This window comes from Myiozetetes cayanensis, unplaced genomic scaffold (assembly GCF_022539395.1).
Source record: "Myiozetetes cayanensis isolate MyiCay16 unplaced genomic scaffold, myiCay2020 scf1, whole genome shotgun sequence".
Lineage (NCBI taxonomy): Eukaryota > Metazoa > Chordata > Aves > Passeriformes > Tyrannidae > Myiozetetes > Myiozetetes cayanensis.
Genome location: NW_026086604.1, coordinates 140,841,395 through 140,855,966, shown reverse-complemented (window position 1 = coordinate 140,855,966; position 14,572 = coordinate 140,841,395). Strand labels below are relative to the sequence as shown.

The following is a 14,572-nucleotide window of genomic DNA, read 5'->3' as shown; positions in this document are numbered from 1 at the left end:
TGACTCTCCCAACATGGAGAAGCTCACAGTGCCCAGTGTACGCTGGTATTCCTGTGTTGCCTTACTCTGCTGACAGACAGCAGAGGGGAAGTAAATCAGCAAGCAGCTTAACCTGTTGAGGAGCTTACAGAACAACCAGCCTGAGAAACAGCAGTGCAATACTTCCCAAGATGCTTACAGAACACAGTAACTGTTAATACTTCCATGCTTACATGGAACTTGTTCAAATACAGCTGAATGAGACACAAACCCTAAAAGAAAAGAAAAAGGTGTATTTCCAAAGTATATTTTTAGGTAGAGAGAGGATATCCCAGAAGCTCTTCCTTCCTAGAGGTGAGATCAAAATAATCTCTAAAGTCTGCTAAAGTAAAAAATAAGTCCACGACATCTCCACATTTCAGAGCCATGAAACCAAAGCACCAACCCAAATGTTAAAATACATATTTAAGACCAAGCCAACACCTTATCTAATAATTTGATGAAACCACTAATGAAGAGATCCTCCAGTAAACAAAAGATCACATAAGCTCTTTTGTTTGCTTGTTAACCAGTCATAGTTCCCTAATAGAGATAGATACTGCTGCTTTCAGAGATACGTTACAGGGGTTCCTGCTGCTGCTACATAGCCTTAGATGATGGTTACAACAGCTGTGTTGAGTAGGAGAGCAAGCAAACATTCTTTTCCCAAAATCAGAAATATACAATTCCCAAAAATGGGAGCGAAAGACAAAAGGTAATGAAAAATACTGCTGAAGAAAGGTTTAATTAAAAAAATCAGGAATTCAACAGTGCCTAAATCTTTATTTTTCATAACCTACATATTTTTTTTTCAAATTAGACAGTTTTACATTTTATGACACAAAAGGAAACTTAAATTACTGATAGTTTACATGTAAGCTTGATTCCAGTCTTAATGGAAGAAGAACAAAAACAAAAACCCTCAAAAAGGCTCCCATATTACACTTCTGTTTCATGAATTGGCAGCTGTTAGGTCTCCTTAGAAATCTCAGATTGTCTGCTGCTATTAGTGTAATCGGTTACAAAGCACAAAAGTCCCTACCTGTAGCTACTGAAGGAGATACAGAGATAGGTGTGCACCATTACAGGCAGCTGTTGCTTGTGATACACTGCACCATGTTCCAACAAGGGCCTTTTCCATGCCAGCTGCTCAGGGCTTTGAAGGGTAATGCAGCAAGGTAAAAAAAATTGCCACTGTTCACAGATTTCCAAGTGGTGACTGACATTGTCACGGTGAGGGACTGATCTGAAACAACCTTTGGTTTTGAAAGCAACCTTCATTTTTTTAAGTTCCTGGAAGGAGAGTCTCAGATCCCATTTTGACTTGTTTTCAAAATGAAAAGCATCACCACACAGTCCTACGAGGTAAAATGCCAATTTTAATTACTGCATCCCTGAACTCAGCTACTGCTTTTGGGAGGTTTTTCATTTTAAAAGCCACATTTTAATCTCTCTCTGTATCATAGCAACAGTCTGCATGCAACTTCACAACTCTACTCTGAAAACTCCATTTTGTCACTGAGTGGAAAAAAAACAAAAAGGAAAAAAACAATCTTGAAGTAAAATGCAGTAAGAAGTTGTATGGTATGTTACACAGCGATTTGGCGTGTCACTTTGTTTTGTTTGTTTTTTTAAAAAAAAGCTATAAAAACCACGTCAGAGGAAGGTTTAAACTTTTGGTGCAACAGACTGTTGCTGGGTAAGCAGTAATTACAGTGTATTGACCTAGCACAAATGGCAGCAGAATACATTAGAACAGCACAACACACCCCGCTGGTCTCAATATATCACCTCAGGTACCAGCTGAGTATCATGACGAGCCATACACAGTCGCTGTAAGGAACCACTCGCGATTGTTTGCAGCTGGAAAGCCTTTCACTTGCAGCAGACAAACAAAATGAATCATACAGCTGGCCTAAACCATACACAAATCTAGCTACCGTGTTCACTGCCGCTGGGGAAAGGAGAAGCGTATTAAAAAAAAATAAATCCAATGACAGAACGAGTTGAGCGGTTTTGGCGATGTTGTCGGGGTCTTATCTCCTCCCGCAGCGTTCACAAAGTGCGCTTTTCAAACGAGAAAAATTGACAGACTCCGGCATGCCCTGTTTTGACCAATTCTGCAGCACACAACAGGCTGGATTTTAAAATGTCAACTAGTTACCAATTGACGCTTGTAATAGGAGATTTATCAGGAGTCAACTTCTATAGTTACTTTACAGTTCTGTGAATCATGCACTGATACTCTTGAAAGCACACAAGTAAGCTTCAGTGTATATTTTTGCAGCAGTCAAGTTTTTCCCCAATTAGACTTGATTTTTATTAATGACTTTAAAATTACAGTTTGACTGCTGAAATTCATTATTTACATTGCAGAACATTTTTGAATTGGTTAAATCGCTTGTTTGTTAGAGGGACTTTGGGAAAACATTTGAGGGCTTTCAAATAAGACTTTCGTTCCATTTCCCTTTTGCAGTGAAGAGGCAGAGTCAGTTCAACACACCAGAATAAAATAAGAAAAAGAAAAAACAACGAATTAAAGTAATATTCAAACCACAACATTTAGTTTATCTACATCCAGCTCAACAGCAACATTTATAATATCAATAATTTTTATCAGATTTTTTTCTTTAGGGTACCTTTTTATATGTTCTGATTATTTACAACTGTACAAGCAAAGCACACACTTCCAAGTGCACATATTTAATACAGTATTGACTATTTGCATTTACAGGTTTTTCAACAATCTGAAAAAGATCAACTGTTTAAGATCTTTAAGGTATATTACAAAAACTGCTGCTAGTTCCTGTACTACAGTATGTTTACCCAGTAAGACCAGTGACAATAGATACATACTGTAACTGAGTAATTCTGTATTCCATTCATGCTAACCCTCCACGGGGTCAGACCTCATTAACTCTAAGCTGTCTTGTACAAAAGTTAAGGCAAAGTCATTTTCAAGTTTAAATAAAATTCAAGTCTTTAAATATTGGATGGAAATAATTCTTTAAAAAAATCAGTTGTTTAAATAAACATTTTTGTGGAATAAACTGTACTGTCATAGTCAGCAGGAATGAGTTTTGTCTGAACTTCCTGCAGTTTAAACATTTAAAGAAAAACTTTAGGCATCTTAAAACAAAAATAATTTATATTCAACTTTATTAGAAACTTGCTAATTTAGTGCATCCTTGTCCTTCAGAAAGCGCATCACTTCTAAAGTAAATAAGTGTGAGAAACCTCATCCCAGAGGTAAATATCAGGGATCTCTTCCTCCACCACACAAAACAAACACCACTATCTCACGTCTTGAAAAATTTAAATCCATATGCCAATGCTTGTAGTTACAGGAAGATGTCAACACGAGGCTGACTAAGATATGAACTCTTTCAAAGAGCACTTGGGGCAGAGCTTAAAAAAAAGTCTACACAGAGCACAGGGGTAACCAGAATATACAGCGCTGACTCAGTTAACTCCCTTACAAGTACAGGGAAGCTAAAGTTATCACAAGAAGGCTACACTGCTTTCTCCTGATAACATCCACTCACTAACAGGCTTCACCATCATAGAAGCTCACAGACTTGATTCTTTCTATTCACAATGTGCTTTGTATTTGCAAATTATAACATCAGTTTTATTCTGGAGTGAGAAGATGGTTACTTGCTTGCAGTAAGTCAAAAAAAAAAAAGGAAATATTTTAGAAAGACTGCTATGGTGCCCCGTAGAATTAATTTTGTGTGTGCAAAACATCAAAAAAAGATTATTTTTTTAAAAATACTAGAAACAGCTACTCATTTAACCTAAAAGTGCAAGTTCATTTGCTGACACTTAGTACAGCAGCCCAATAAAAAAAAAAATCTTCAAGGTCACATACTAGTTTGTAAAATATGTTCTACTTCCTTGCACTCTACACACTAGCTGCCGTTATCAGTCTTTTGGACACTTTAGATATGTACTTGCAGACCTGTTTATTAAAAATATTGCAGCAGCACATTTCTGCTTAACAGTTTAGAAAAAACTCACTATACAGAGCTTGCACTCACACAGCCACAGAGAGGCTTAATAAAAAGTTGATTTCTTTTTTAAAGACAAATATTTTACACCTTGAAAAAAAGGAAAAAAAAAAATCACACTAAGCTTCACCTCCAATTAAGCACCAATCTAAATGTAAGGTTTAGAACAACTATCCAGAAATACCCAGAAAAATAGAATGTTTGTTCAAGAGGGGAAAAAGTATTTCACAGAAAAATAACTTGCAGGCATTGTTATATGCCCAGTATCACTGCAAGCTCCTAACCAGCAACTCATTCTCAGGTATCTTAGTGGGAACATGGGTTTAATTTGTGGGAAGCAGACCTCTTCTCAAATCCCTCCCAGGTGTTAGTTTCACTGAGGAGATTTTGGAGGGGTACTCTGTTCTTTATTTAAGCGTTTGCCAACGGCTGGAGGGGACGATCTGCGTCCTGACTGTCTCCTCTGGTCTTTGGGTTGTCCAGGATGTGACTTTGCAGGAGGAGGTTCTCTGTTTTTCTCTATTGTTTCTGTGGGCTTTCTTTCTTCTTTCCCACATGCTACAGTGTTTGGCTTCTGTTCTTTCTGGGGTTGCAATGTAGGAGGATCCTTAGTTGTTCTCTGGCAAATTTCCGCATAACTAGGTTTCCGCAGTTCCTGTGAAATTGGAAGCAAACAGGACAGAGTTAAACAAAGCACTCTGAGAAAAAATAATTTACTTTTATGAACAGAAAAAAGTTTAAGTCCTTGTCCCCAAAGACTGCTGCATTAAAATATGGAGATGAGGGCTTGACTATGAAGTTTACAGAAGCTGCATAATACAATCAATCTGAAGACAAGGTAAAATGCAAAACAGTGTTCCAGAAAAATGGGGTACTGGCAAAATACTTCCCATTGAAACAAACTCTGAACCAGCTGAAAGATGATGAATACCCTGGTTTAAATATCAACATATGTACTAATGCTTCTACCTCAAGTATACTACCAAGGAGAGGATTTGGGTAAGGAGCTATCTTTTGCACTGTTAGTGGCATAATTGTATCATGCAAGTGATCATGAAGCCATCGACACACAAATTTAAAGCTGTTGGGCAAATTCAGGGTTGCTGGGCTCACATGATTAAGCAAAACTGGCTAGCAATAAATACTCTTTTAAATGCATCAAACTGTATCATTAAGAGAAAGTGAAGTAATAAGGTCACTTACTATGGCAGCCCCATTGACTTGTACCGATTTACATGCAGTACTGAGTGTGGAAGAAGAAAGTCTTTCTGTACTCTGTGTCTCTCTCTGCTGTTTATCCACAACCTTGGGGTCCCTGTAAGCATCCAGCAGGAAGCAAAGCTCATGAGAAGTGAAACTTCAGGAGAGATCAATGATCTAATAATAGGTCTAAAAAGTTTGAGTAGGACTACAAGTAGTCACAGCTATAATTTGCCTAGCACATTATGACTAGCATTGCTTTTTAAAAAGTTATCAAATTTAAAAAAAATATATTCCTGTGGAACTTGACACTACCTGTAGTTTATGATGTTCTGATAGCATTTAGTTATCTTCCCCTGATACTCAAAACACCTCAATTTGATTTGCAGGTTCCAAATAGTGTGTTACCAAAAACTTTCATTATGGTATGGACATCAGTACTGCCCACAGGGCCATGGGTTTACTCCCCATGCTTCAAAGTCAGCTAAGTACAAGACAGTAAGGTATTCATTAAACTTCTAAACACATGCAGAAACCAAAACCCAACACTAAACTTTTGTCTGCTAAATGACTACTATGATTGAGTCACTGGTATGATATTGTTCAGAAATTAAACTTCATTGCCTTTACTACAAGTACAGTATACAACAAAATATTACTTCTTTCACTGATTAAGATTTTAATAGCTATTTACATTGTTCTGCCTGATGAAAGAAAACGCAAATGTGATTCAGAGCAGAATAATTATACCCATGTAATTAAGTGCTTACTCAGAAGACTGGGGTGGCGAAGGAGACCTTTCAAAGGTCCTGGGCAATGTAGAAGAAACTGGTAACAAGGGCTCTCGAGGAATTCCTGATGGAATAGTGTTGGTACTTGCATCCACATTAATGTTCTGAAGGAGGAAAAGAGGTACAGAAGGACAATCATAATATCCAATTAATATGGATAATTAGCACAACCAGGAAACAGTTCACAATTTGATTTATAAAGATAAATTAACTATAGGAAGGTACAGAAGCAGCCAATATATGTAGTATAACAAATATGTTATTTTTTAACTTTACATTTATTTAGAAACACAGACAAATAAATAACACACTGTGGTTGTTTCCAAAAAAATTGTATGCTTAGGTCCCTTTGGGACATATCTGGTTGACAAACTTACTTAGAATCATAGAATCATTAAGGTTGAAGAAGACCTCCTAAGATCAGAGCTCAACCTTTGATCAATCATCACCTCGTCAACTAGACCATGGCACTATCTGCCTCATTCAGCTGTTTCCTGAACACCTCCAGGAATGGTGACTCCACTGTTTCCCTGGGCAGCCTGTTCCAGTGTTTAATTACCCCTTCAGTGAAGAAATTTTTCCTGATGTTCATCCTGAACTTCCCCTGGTGCAGCTTGAGGCCACTTCCTTTTGTCCTGTCCCTGGTTTCCTGGGAGAAGAGACCAACCCCCACTTGGCTACAACCTCCTGTCAGGGAGTTGTAGAGAGCGATAAGGACTCCTCTGAGCCTCCTATTCTCCAGGCTAAACAATCCCACCTCCCTCAGCTGTTCCTCATATAACTTCCTCTCCAGACCCTTCATGAGCTTTGTAGCCCTTCCCTGGACATGCTCCAGCACCTCAACGTCTTTCTTGTAGTGAGGGACCGAAAGCTGAATCAGGATTTGAGATGCAGCCTCCCCAGTGATCATTCAGGTGAGGGATACAGGGGAACAATCACTGCCCTGGTCCTGCTCACATTTATAACCATTTTGTTTGTTTTAGAGGGTGCTACACTCTTTGTACTGTTTGTGATGTGTCTGACCCTAAAAACTCTAAAACCTGAAAAGATTCTGGTATGCAGAAGCAAAAGCAGTGGGAGAACACAAGCATAGAAGGAACAGGATAGCCATTCCTTCCCCCCAGCCCAGTCATCATTCAAAAGGTGTAAAACCTAAGACTCCTGTGGTCACTATTAAAAAGGAAAATGGTATTTGATATCACTGTTTTAAAATCAGACAGCATAGATTATTGCAGTAGATCTAAGCCTAGTCTGACTCAGAGCAGAAGTAAGACAGTAAAGGGTGGATGTTGAGAAATAAAAGAACAGCTTCTATAGTTTTACTCACTATAATAGTGTGCAAAGGCTTGAAGTTGCAAGCTGCTGAGCATTCTGGCCCAAGTGCATCAGAGCTTCTAGGTACATAGTTAAGTGTGAATTGTTTCAAGTGAAGCAGACATGCAAGTGCTGTTCCTTGTCAAAACAGCCCTTGATCTCATGTGCTGCATTTCCCAGTTACAAAGTGTGGGATCTTTACTACCTGCCATTCCCCAGAGCTACAACTAGAAGAGCATCACAACGCAAAGAGTATAAAGATATGATGCTTGGATAACTACTATTGGGAATTATACAACTTTAGTCCACTCAGCTTCTGTACTTTGAACTTGCCCATGTATAAAACAAGAGTAGTACTGTGTAACTCTACTGCAGTGCTCTGTAACCCTACATCAGGTGACATGAAAAAATATTGAGACCAAAGTGAAAAGCAGACTGTATACATTGGCAAGATTCTGATGTTACTCAAACACCTTTGTAAAAGAACACAATCGCTCTTTGGAGCCAGTTGCCGTCACTTTATTCTTTATTTAAATGCCAACAAGGAAGGGCAGCATAATCCCTTTCCTCCATACAATGGTACAGAATAACTCCTGGAAACTGGAAAAATAAACTTGAAAATTGAAGTATACTTTTTAATGTGTCAGTGCATTGCACTATCACTAAACCTCAGAGCCTGACTGATAGGAAGACTGCCTCTACAGCGGAGAAGTGGAAGTTCTTTACAGTAAGTACAGTGAAAATTAAGTACTAGATTTGTAATGGGGGAACAAGGGGTTTTCAGCTGCAGGATTATTAGCAAGTGTTGGAATTATAAATAAAACATGAAATACATTAGTCAAAAAAACTAATAGTCATAATTAATAGAGGCACAATACTTTAAAAATTAATACATCTTGGCCAAAAAAGAGCCTATAATCTGTAGTACTGACAATAAGTTAAACACTGTTTTTACCATGGCTCTGAACTGCGCATTCCCCCTAAGTGCAACCCTGGAATGTATCTGCCCCTCTTACCACTTGGAGGAGAGAATAGATAGCTTGTCTGTACAATCCCTGCACCCTTTGAGTGCAGGCTGCCCTGCTGCTTCCCCTTCCCTCAACCAACAAATACCCTGTACCCACCCCTGACACGTGGGCACCAAAAAAACCAATTCTGCAACAGGCTGGTTTTAGAGACGACATGAGAGATTTTGGTGTTTCACCAGGCTGATTTGAATTGCTAATCCAGGGGTTAACTTCTTCAGTTGTGGTACAGCTAGAAAAACACAAGTTAAATTAGAGCTAGCAAAAAAAGCCAATATAGACTTCCAAAGCCTAGAGTGTTCCAGAGTGCAGAGGGTTATATGAGTCTTGCTGGAGGAGAACATGCTGTCACTCACAGATGGCATGGTAGAGACAGTTCTAAGAATGAAATCTATGAACAGCTACTGAACATTAATTTTCAACTGCATCATCTACTACATCTATACAGCAGTGGTTGCCAAGTTATCCTGGTGTATTTTTATCTTTCTGAGCAATATGACAAGACAACGCTGGGATCCAGCTGGTTTTGGTAACAGTTCTTGTTCCAGCTATGATGCTGTGTGTACTGAGATCATGTAGGCAGCTTCGTTATTTTGGTGCTTAAAAGTTTGTCTCTGTCACTTTAAAGTGTTTTATATACAACTTAGAAATCTTTCAAACAGGAGGAAAATGTATCACATACTTTTCACCTGAGTCTATCAAAAAGCCTGAGGCAGTAAAGAAGAGCAAGGAGTATATTTTCTAATCTCTGCTATTAACATCTATTTATTTTACCGGTGCTCATATTCTACACCAAAGAGAGTATGCAAGAAATTCTAAGACGCAAGAGAAGAAGGCAGCAGCACATCATTTGACAGCTGAAAAGCATTCCTTACAACCCATGTAAAACCACAAGTTATTTCCACATATAAGCCACCAAACCTGAAAACAATAGGTATGCAATTCTCTGGTTTCCCAACAAAAATGAACACCCACTACTCACTCTTTCTTTTGACGTTCCTATTACCACATTGGACAGTCGGTTTTCAAACAGGTCTTCAGTCTTCAAATTGCCAGCAGCCCCAGGTAATGGAGGAAAGCTAGATAAACCCAATTCAAAGCTGGGAGATGGAGGTTTTGGGGGTGGTGGAGACTGTGTTTGGCCTCTCTGGAATAGAAATAACACGTTGAGGTTACTTCACAAGATGACAGAAAAGACTCACAACTCTAAACTGTATTTTGCACTTGATATAAATCAGTGAAGCCCTAGAGAAGCTCCCCCATCCCACCTCCCAAGAAAACTACATGGTACCAAGGAATAGATGCTTTCCTTTTCCACTGTTGCGGGATGGCATATGCATAAGCTTTAGTGATACTGGTACAGTAAGAAAAGTCTTCTCCCTGACCCTTCCTTCAGGACAGAGACACTGACACAAAGGAAAATACTGGTTTAGGTTGTCATGATATAGTGAAAATATGAAGCCCATTTATGTGCAGTTAGCAACATTCTAAATAAAAGACAGAAGTCAACAAGAATCTTATTTTCAGATTTATCAAGAAATAGCAAGACAGCATGCCTTGCATGTAGTACAGACAACAGCAATTTTCATCTAATTAGTAAGAACTTATAAGGTCACTATGTAAAAATGCAAAGATAAGTGTCAAAACCATTTTTGAAATAGAGAATTCACTAAAGATTGACTAGGCCTATGAAGAAAAACAATGCCCCAGGCAAAGAACCCCAAGATCAGTGGGATAAATGCAACTATTATGCAATACAGACAGCAGTTCAGGAGTTACAAGTACCACAGCTAAAGATCACTTGTGAGGACTGCTTGTAAGGATTTGTAAAGCTACATTTTATTTACACAGAAAAAATAAAATTCCTTTTGTAATATGCAATAACTGAAGTTACCAATTAACTCCATCTGCACCAGGCAAACAAAGTAACTGTTTCTTGACTGTGCTCAGGCCTGTGCTAAGATGATCTCTGCCACAAAATGCCAAATGCAAAGTACTCTGAAACAGTTCCTATTTTGAAAAGGAAAATATGAGTATATGGTCAAGATGGTCTGAATGGGAGAACAATGCTTCTGGACAAAAACAGCAACAGATACAAGACCACCTTTGAGTTCTTTTCACAAACTACAGATTATGTCAAAAGAAGTGTGCCAAGAGGGAAGTGGGGAAATAACAAATACAGAGGCAAGAACAACTGCAACTCCCAGGACTGCCATTGACCCAGCATTACACCCCCAGGACACAGTCTAAGAGTGCTACAGCAACCAAGACTGCACACCTCCAAAACTCAACTCTGTGACCTTTGGCAGGTCATCTGAGAGAGACTACACTTATCCAGCTCAAACTGCAAGAGGAAAAGCTTGGGTTTTTCCAAGAATCATTCTTCAATTATAGCACTTAGTTTTCTTAAAGTGGACTGCAGTTCTGCAATAGAAAGTGCTTGTATGTTACAAACACTAAGTTACACAGTTGAGTCCTAAAAACCCTAACATATTAAGAGTCAAATGGCATTAGCATCTTAAATTTGCAGGATGAGGGAGGAGTTGAATGAATTTTAAACTAATTGCATAAAATTTCTCAAGTTACTTTGTTACAAGTAACTAATTGGCTTATGACTGTAGCCTCAGAAACAATCTGATCAAACAGTTCCATGCTCTTTTTCATGCAAACGTGCATACTCTAAGTTTTTTCCTTTTAAAGAAAGATCTTCTTCAGAAGTCATTACTCCATTCAAATACAACTGGTTTTAGTGATGTCCTGTGTACACTATCTAATGGCTAAAGCACCAATCACACAAGAACTAGGACGCTGGATTCAATTACTTCCACAATCTAAAGGGGTCAAATTTTAATCTTTTGCTTCAGAGTACGCTCCTTCCCACTGTACACGGTCATGTGTGTGCAGCAGTTCTCACCTCTGCTCAAGTTACATCACCAGACAGTACAGACTGAAGATTCCTGGGCCAGAAGAGACTAAGAAGGAACCTGGCTGCACAGGCTGCAATTACAGCCTGATGCTGAAGAAGAGAACCATGGGTCTCCAAAGAAGCCATGTCTTCCTGTTTTTACACTCAGAGTTACAATAACCTTTGCAGTCAGCTCAGTCAGAAAGTGCCACTCCGCTCAGTAAGAGTGTCCAAGGTAATCCTTTCACTCCAGTCACTCACACACCTAACCTGTACCACTTCCTGGTTCTTTCAAATACAGAAAAAAGTTAATAGGAAAACTTCAATCTAAAAATTCAAGCGGTTTTGAAAGGGTAAAAGAAAGAAGTGCAGGGAACCCTACATGTAATCTGATTTCACTGGCTTTGGGAAGTTTGACAAGAACTCAAAGCAACCAAAGGGAAGGAATGACTTGCTAAACCTTCATGCTCCTTTATCTAAGTTCACTAGGGCTACTCAACAGCAGGAGCCACAAATACACAAATGCAATTATTCCAGATCCTTGGGGAAGAGTTATGGCTCATGCAGTGATATTACTTTACAATTGTAACACGAAAAAGGGAATAATCTGGTCCAACATCATGAACATGCCACATGTGGCAAAAACTAATTGCAGAGAAGTTATTGGTTTTATCACATCAAACCTTAAATCCTATGAAAAAAAGTTTATTCTTTTCTACAGAATGTCTAGTGCAGCCTTTTCAAGTATCAAGGCTATTTTGGTATTAACCTTGAATTTCAGTTCACCAAAACCACAATATTTCAGTAGTGTCGGCATAACCTTATCAAGTGGTTCTTGAAGAGGCATTTAAGAAACAGAACCATTTCATAACTAATATTCTTGCTACACATTATGACAGCAGGATGTATGTCCTTTACCATCTACATGAAAGTATAATAATGAAGTATCAAGTGTTTTGAACTTCAGCTTAGCTGTTTAGCTCACTCTGAATGTGAACACTGGCAAGTTGACAAAGCAACACTGAAATGGAAATTTTTTGCTACTCTAAGAGTAATTTTGACTTTGTCACCTGCTACTCCACGTAATATCCATACTATTGCCTTGTCACCCTACATTTACTATAGATGAATAAGATGACAAACACTCACTGTAAACTTGTCCTCCCTTTTCTTCCGGTAGCCATATGAGTTTTTCCTAAGGGAAAGAAAGCAGATATCAACACCTTGCCTACAAATGGACGGAAAGCAGTTAATGAAACCAAGTGAAATTAATTCAAATTGCTATTTGATCCACCTTTGTTCTAGACAGTTTATTAAGAAATGCTTTGAGGAAAAATTCCCAGCAAGCTCTCATTCAAGTAAAGGCACAGATCTTATGCAAGTCAGCATAAGAATACACTGGTTACAAGTAATTCCTGTGTTAAAAGTAACTCAGTGCTGGTTACATAGAAGGGCTAGACAAAACATTACAATGTCCAAAGTAAAGGGTTTAGGGTTTTTAATACCAATGTAACTTTTCAAATATAGCTAACTATTTTCAGTTCAGGTAAAGCTCCTTCAAAACGTTTTCAGCACTTTTCCCCTAGCCCTGTTTCAGGTAAAGCCCCTCCAAGCAGCAGTTTAAAATTTGCAATACATTTTAATTTGGTTTCAATATATTTAAGGTTTTTTGTTTGACTTTTATTATTCTAAATGCATTCAATACTGAAACAGCAGAATATAAATCTAAGTATTGACTATTCCTATAAATTTTTTGCAGTCTATAGCTTGAGTAATCTTGTTTCCTAAGTTCTTAATCATACTTTCATCCATTAGTTATAACACAATTTGGCAAATTAGATTTAGACAAGTATTACAGTACTTGCACAAAATCCCCACTTAATTTTGCAATGATACAAGTCTAAAATAGGATCATCTGCGAAACACTCGAGTTATCTTCCAATTCAGTAAGTCACTCAAAATGTGATTTACTTAAGAGACATAAACACAGCCATTATCAAAGCTACACAATCCTTTTATAAAGCACTTATTAGAACCCCATTTTATTAAAAAAATTTCAAGATAACCCTGCTAAATTCTCACATTAATATCGGCACCACCAATTTTCAGCTCCCCAGGTAGTTGGTTTTGGATTTTGTATCTTTGCTTTTTAGAACTACATAACAATAGTTTCCCTAGATGCATGTAGCCCTTTTTCCTCCCTCCACACCAATCCACTGTCTTTGTTGCTGTCTATGTCCAACTTGGCCAAAATTCTGATCTTTCAACTGAAAAAGTTAAAAATGAACACTGCTACTAGAGGTTCGGGTGCACTGCTGAACAATGGAATGGGCAGAACTTCCTCATTAAAGTCAAGCAAATAATATACAAAAACTTTCCTATACCAGATGAAGAAAGGAGGGAGGGGAGGATCAGATCTTATAGCTGTACATTGTTCATCAGTTGCCACTGATGATTTTCATCTGGAAGGAAAGTATGCAAGTCCACTTTGCACCTGTTCTGTACGTAACACTTCCTCGGAAGTACTTTCCAAGATTTTATCTTTGAAGGGAGAATCTCATCTTAAAGCAGTATTAAAAACAGCAACAACACTGCACCTCTTCACTGAATGGAGCAGTTTAAAAGCAGCAATACTTGGCTGTCCAGAGGACAACTACAGAGTGCACTCACCTTCCTCTCCCCAGTCCAGGAGACGAGTCAACGCTGGTCTGTTCCATCCGCCCAGTTCCTACTTCCCTCTTGGTGTAACTCGTAGTAGCACTCTGCATCCGTGTCCTGCTTTGTCCCGGCTGCCGCGTCTGTGGACTCCTGACGCCATTGATTAAACGATCAGCAGAAAAGTTGAATATTGTAGGACTGTCTAGAAGCCCAGGTCCCCTCTCTGCACTGGGTATTGTATGTCGTATATGAGACTTGCTAGGATTCCTATAAATTCAAAAGTCATTTCAACATACATACTAGGAGAGATCTTCTGAGGCCTAAGCCTGTACACAGGATTCAGAAGAAGCAAGATCTTTAGTCCTTTATTGCGTATTTCATGTACAAGAATGATCATCATTCATTTTAACAGGTTGTGTGAATTATCAAAATTAACCTTTTCACTGTCTATTTTCAACTAAGCCTTTACTAAAACCCACTCGAAATGGAAAATACTATATGAATAATCCTGCTGATCATGTCATCTTTCAGAATATTTCAGCTGAATACCCTAAATCATGGAACAGACAAGTTCTCAGCTTTCAGACTGTCCATTTACATTTTGAAACAGTACCTCCATTAACAACAGGAGCACCATCTGCCCTTTCGCCT

At 38.4% G+C, this 14,572-nt stretch overlaps 1 protein-coding gene across 3 annotated transcripts in view; it reads right to left on the bottom strand.

Moving 5' to 3' along the window:
* Nucleotides 1–781: 781 nt before the first annotated feature.
* LARP4B (La ribonucleoprotein 4B) overlaps nt 782–14,572 on the bottom strand; it is a 57,488-nt gene continuing 43,697 nt past the window's right edge. For 2 of the 3 annotated variants that reach the window (XM_050311737.1, XM_050311728.1), the window contains exons 12-17: nt 13,934–14,188; nt 12,413–12,458; nt 9,341–9,505; nt 5,999–6,123; nt 5,232–5,343; nt 782–4,683 (exon numbers count right to left, since the gene is read on the bottom strand). In XM_050311737.1, coding sequence (XP_050167694.1) covers nt 4,402–4,683; nt 5,232–5,343; nt 5,999–6,123; nt 9,341–9,505; nt 12,413–12,458; nt 13,934–14,188 — 985 coding nt within the window. In that variant the 3' untranslated portion in view covers nt 782–4,401. The remainder of the gene's footprint in view (nt 4,684–5,231; nt 5,344–5,998; nt 6,124–9,340; nt 9,506–12,412; nt 12,459–13,933; nt 14,189–14,572) is intronic. The other variant, XM_050311744.1, reaches the window with a different exon arrangement.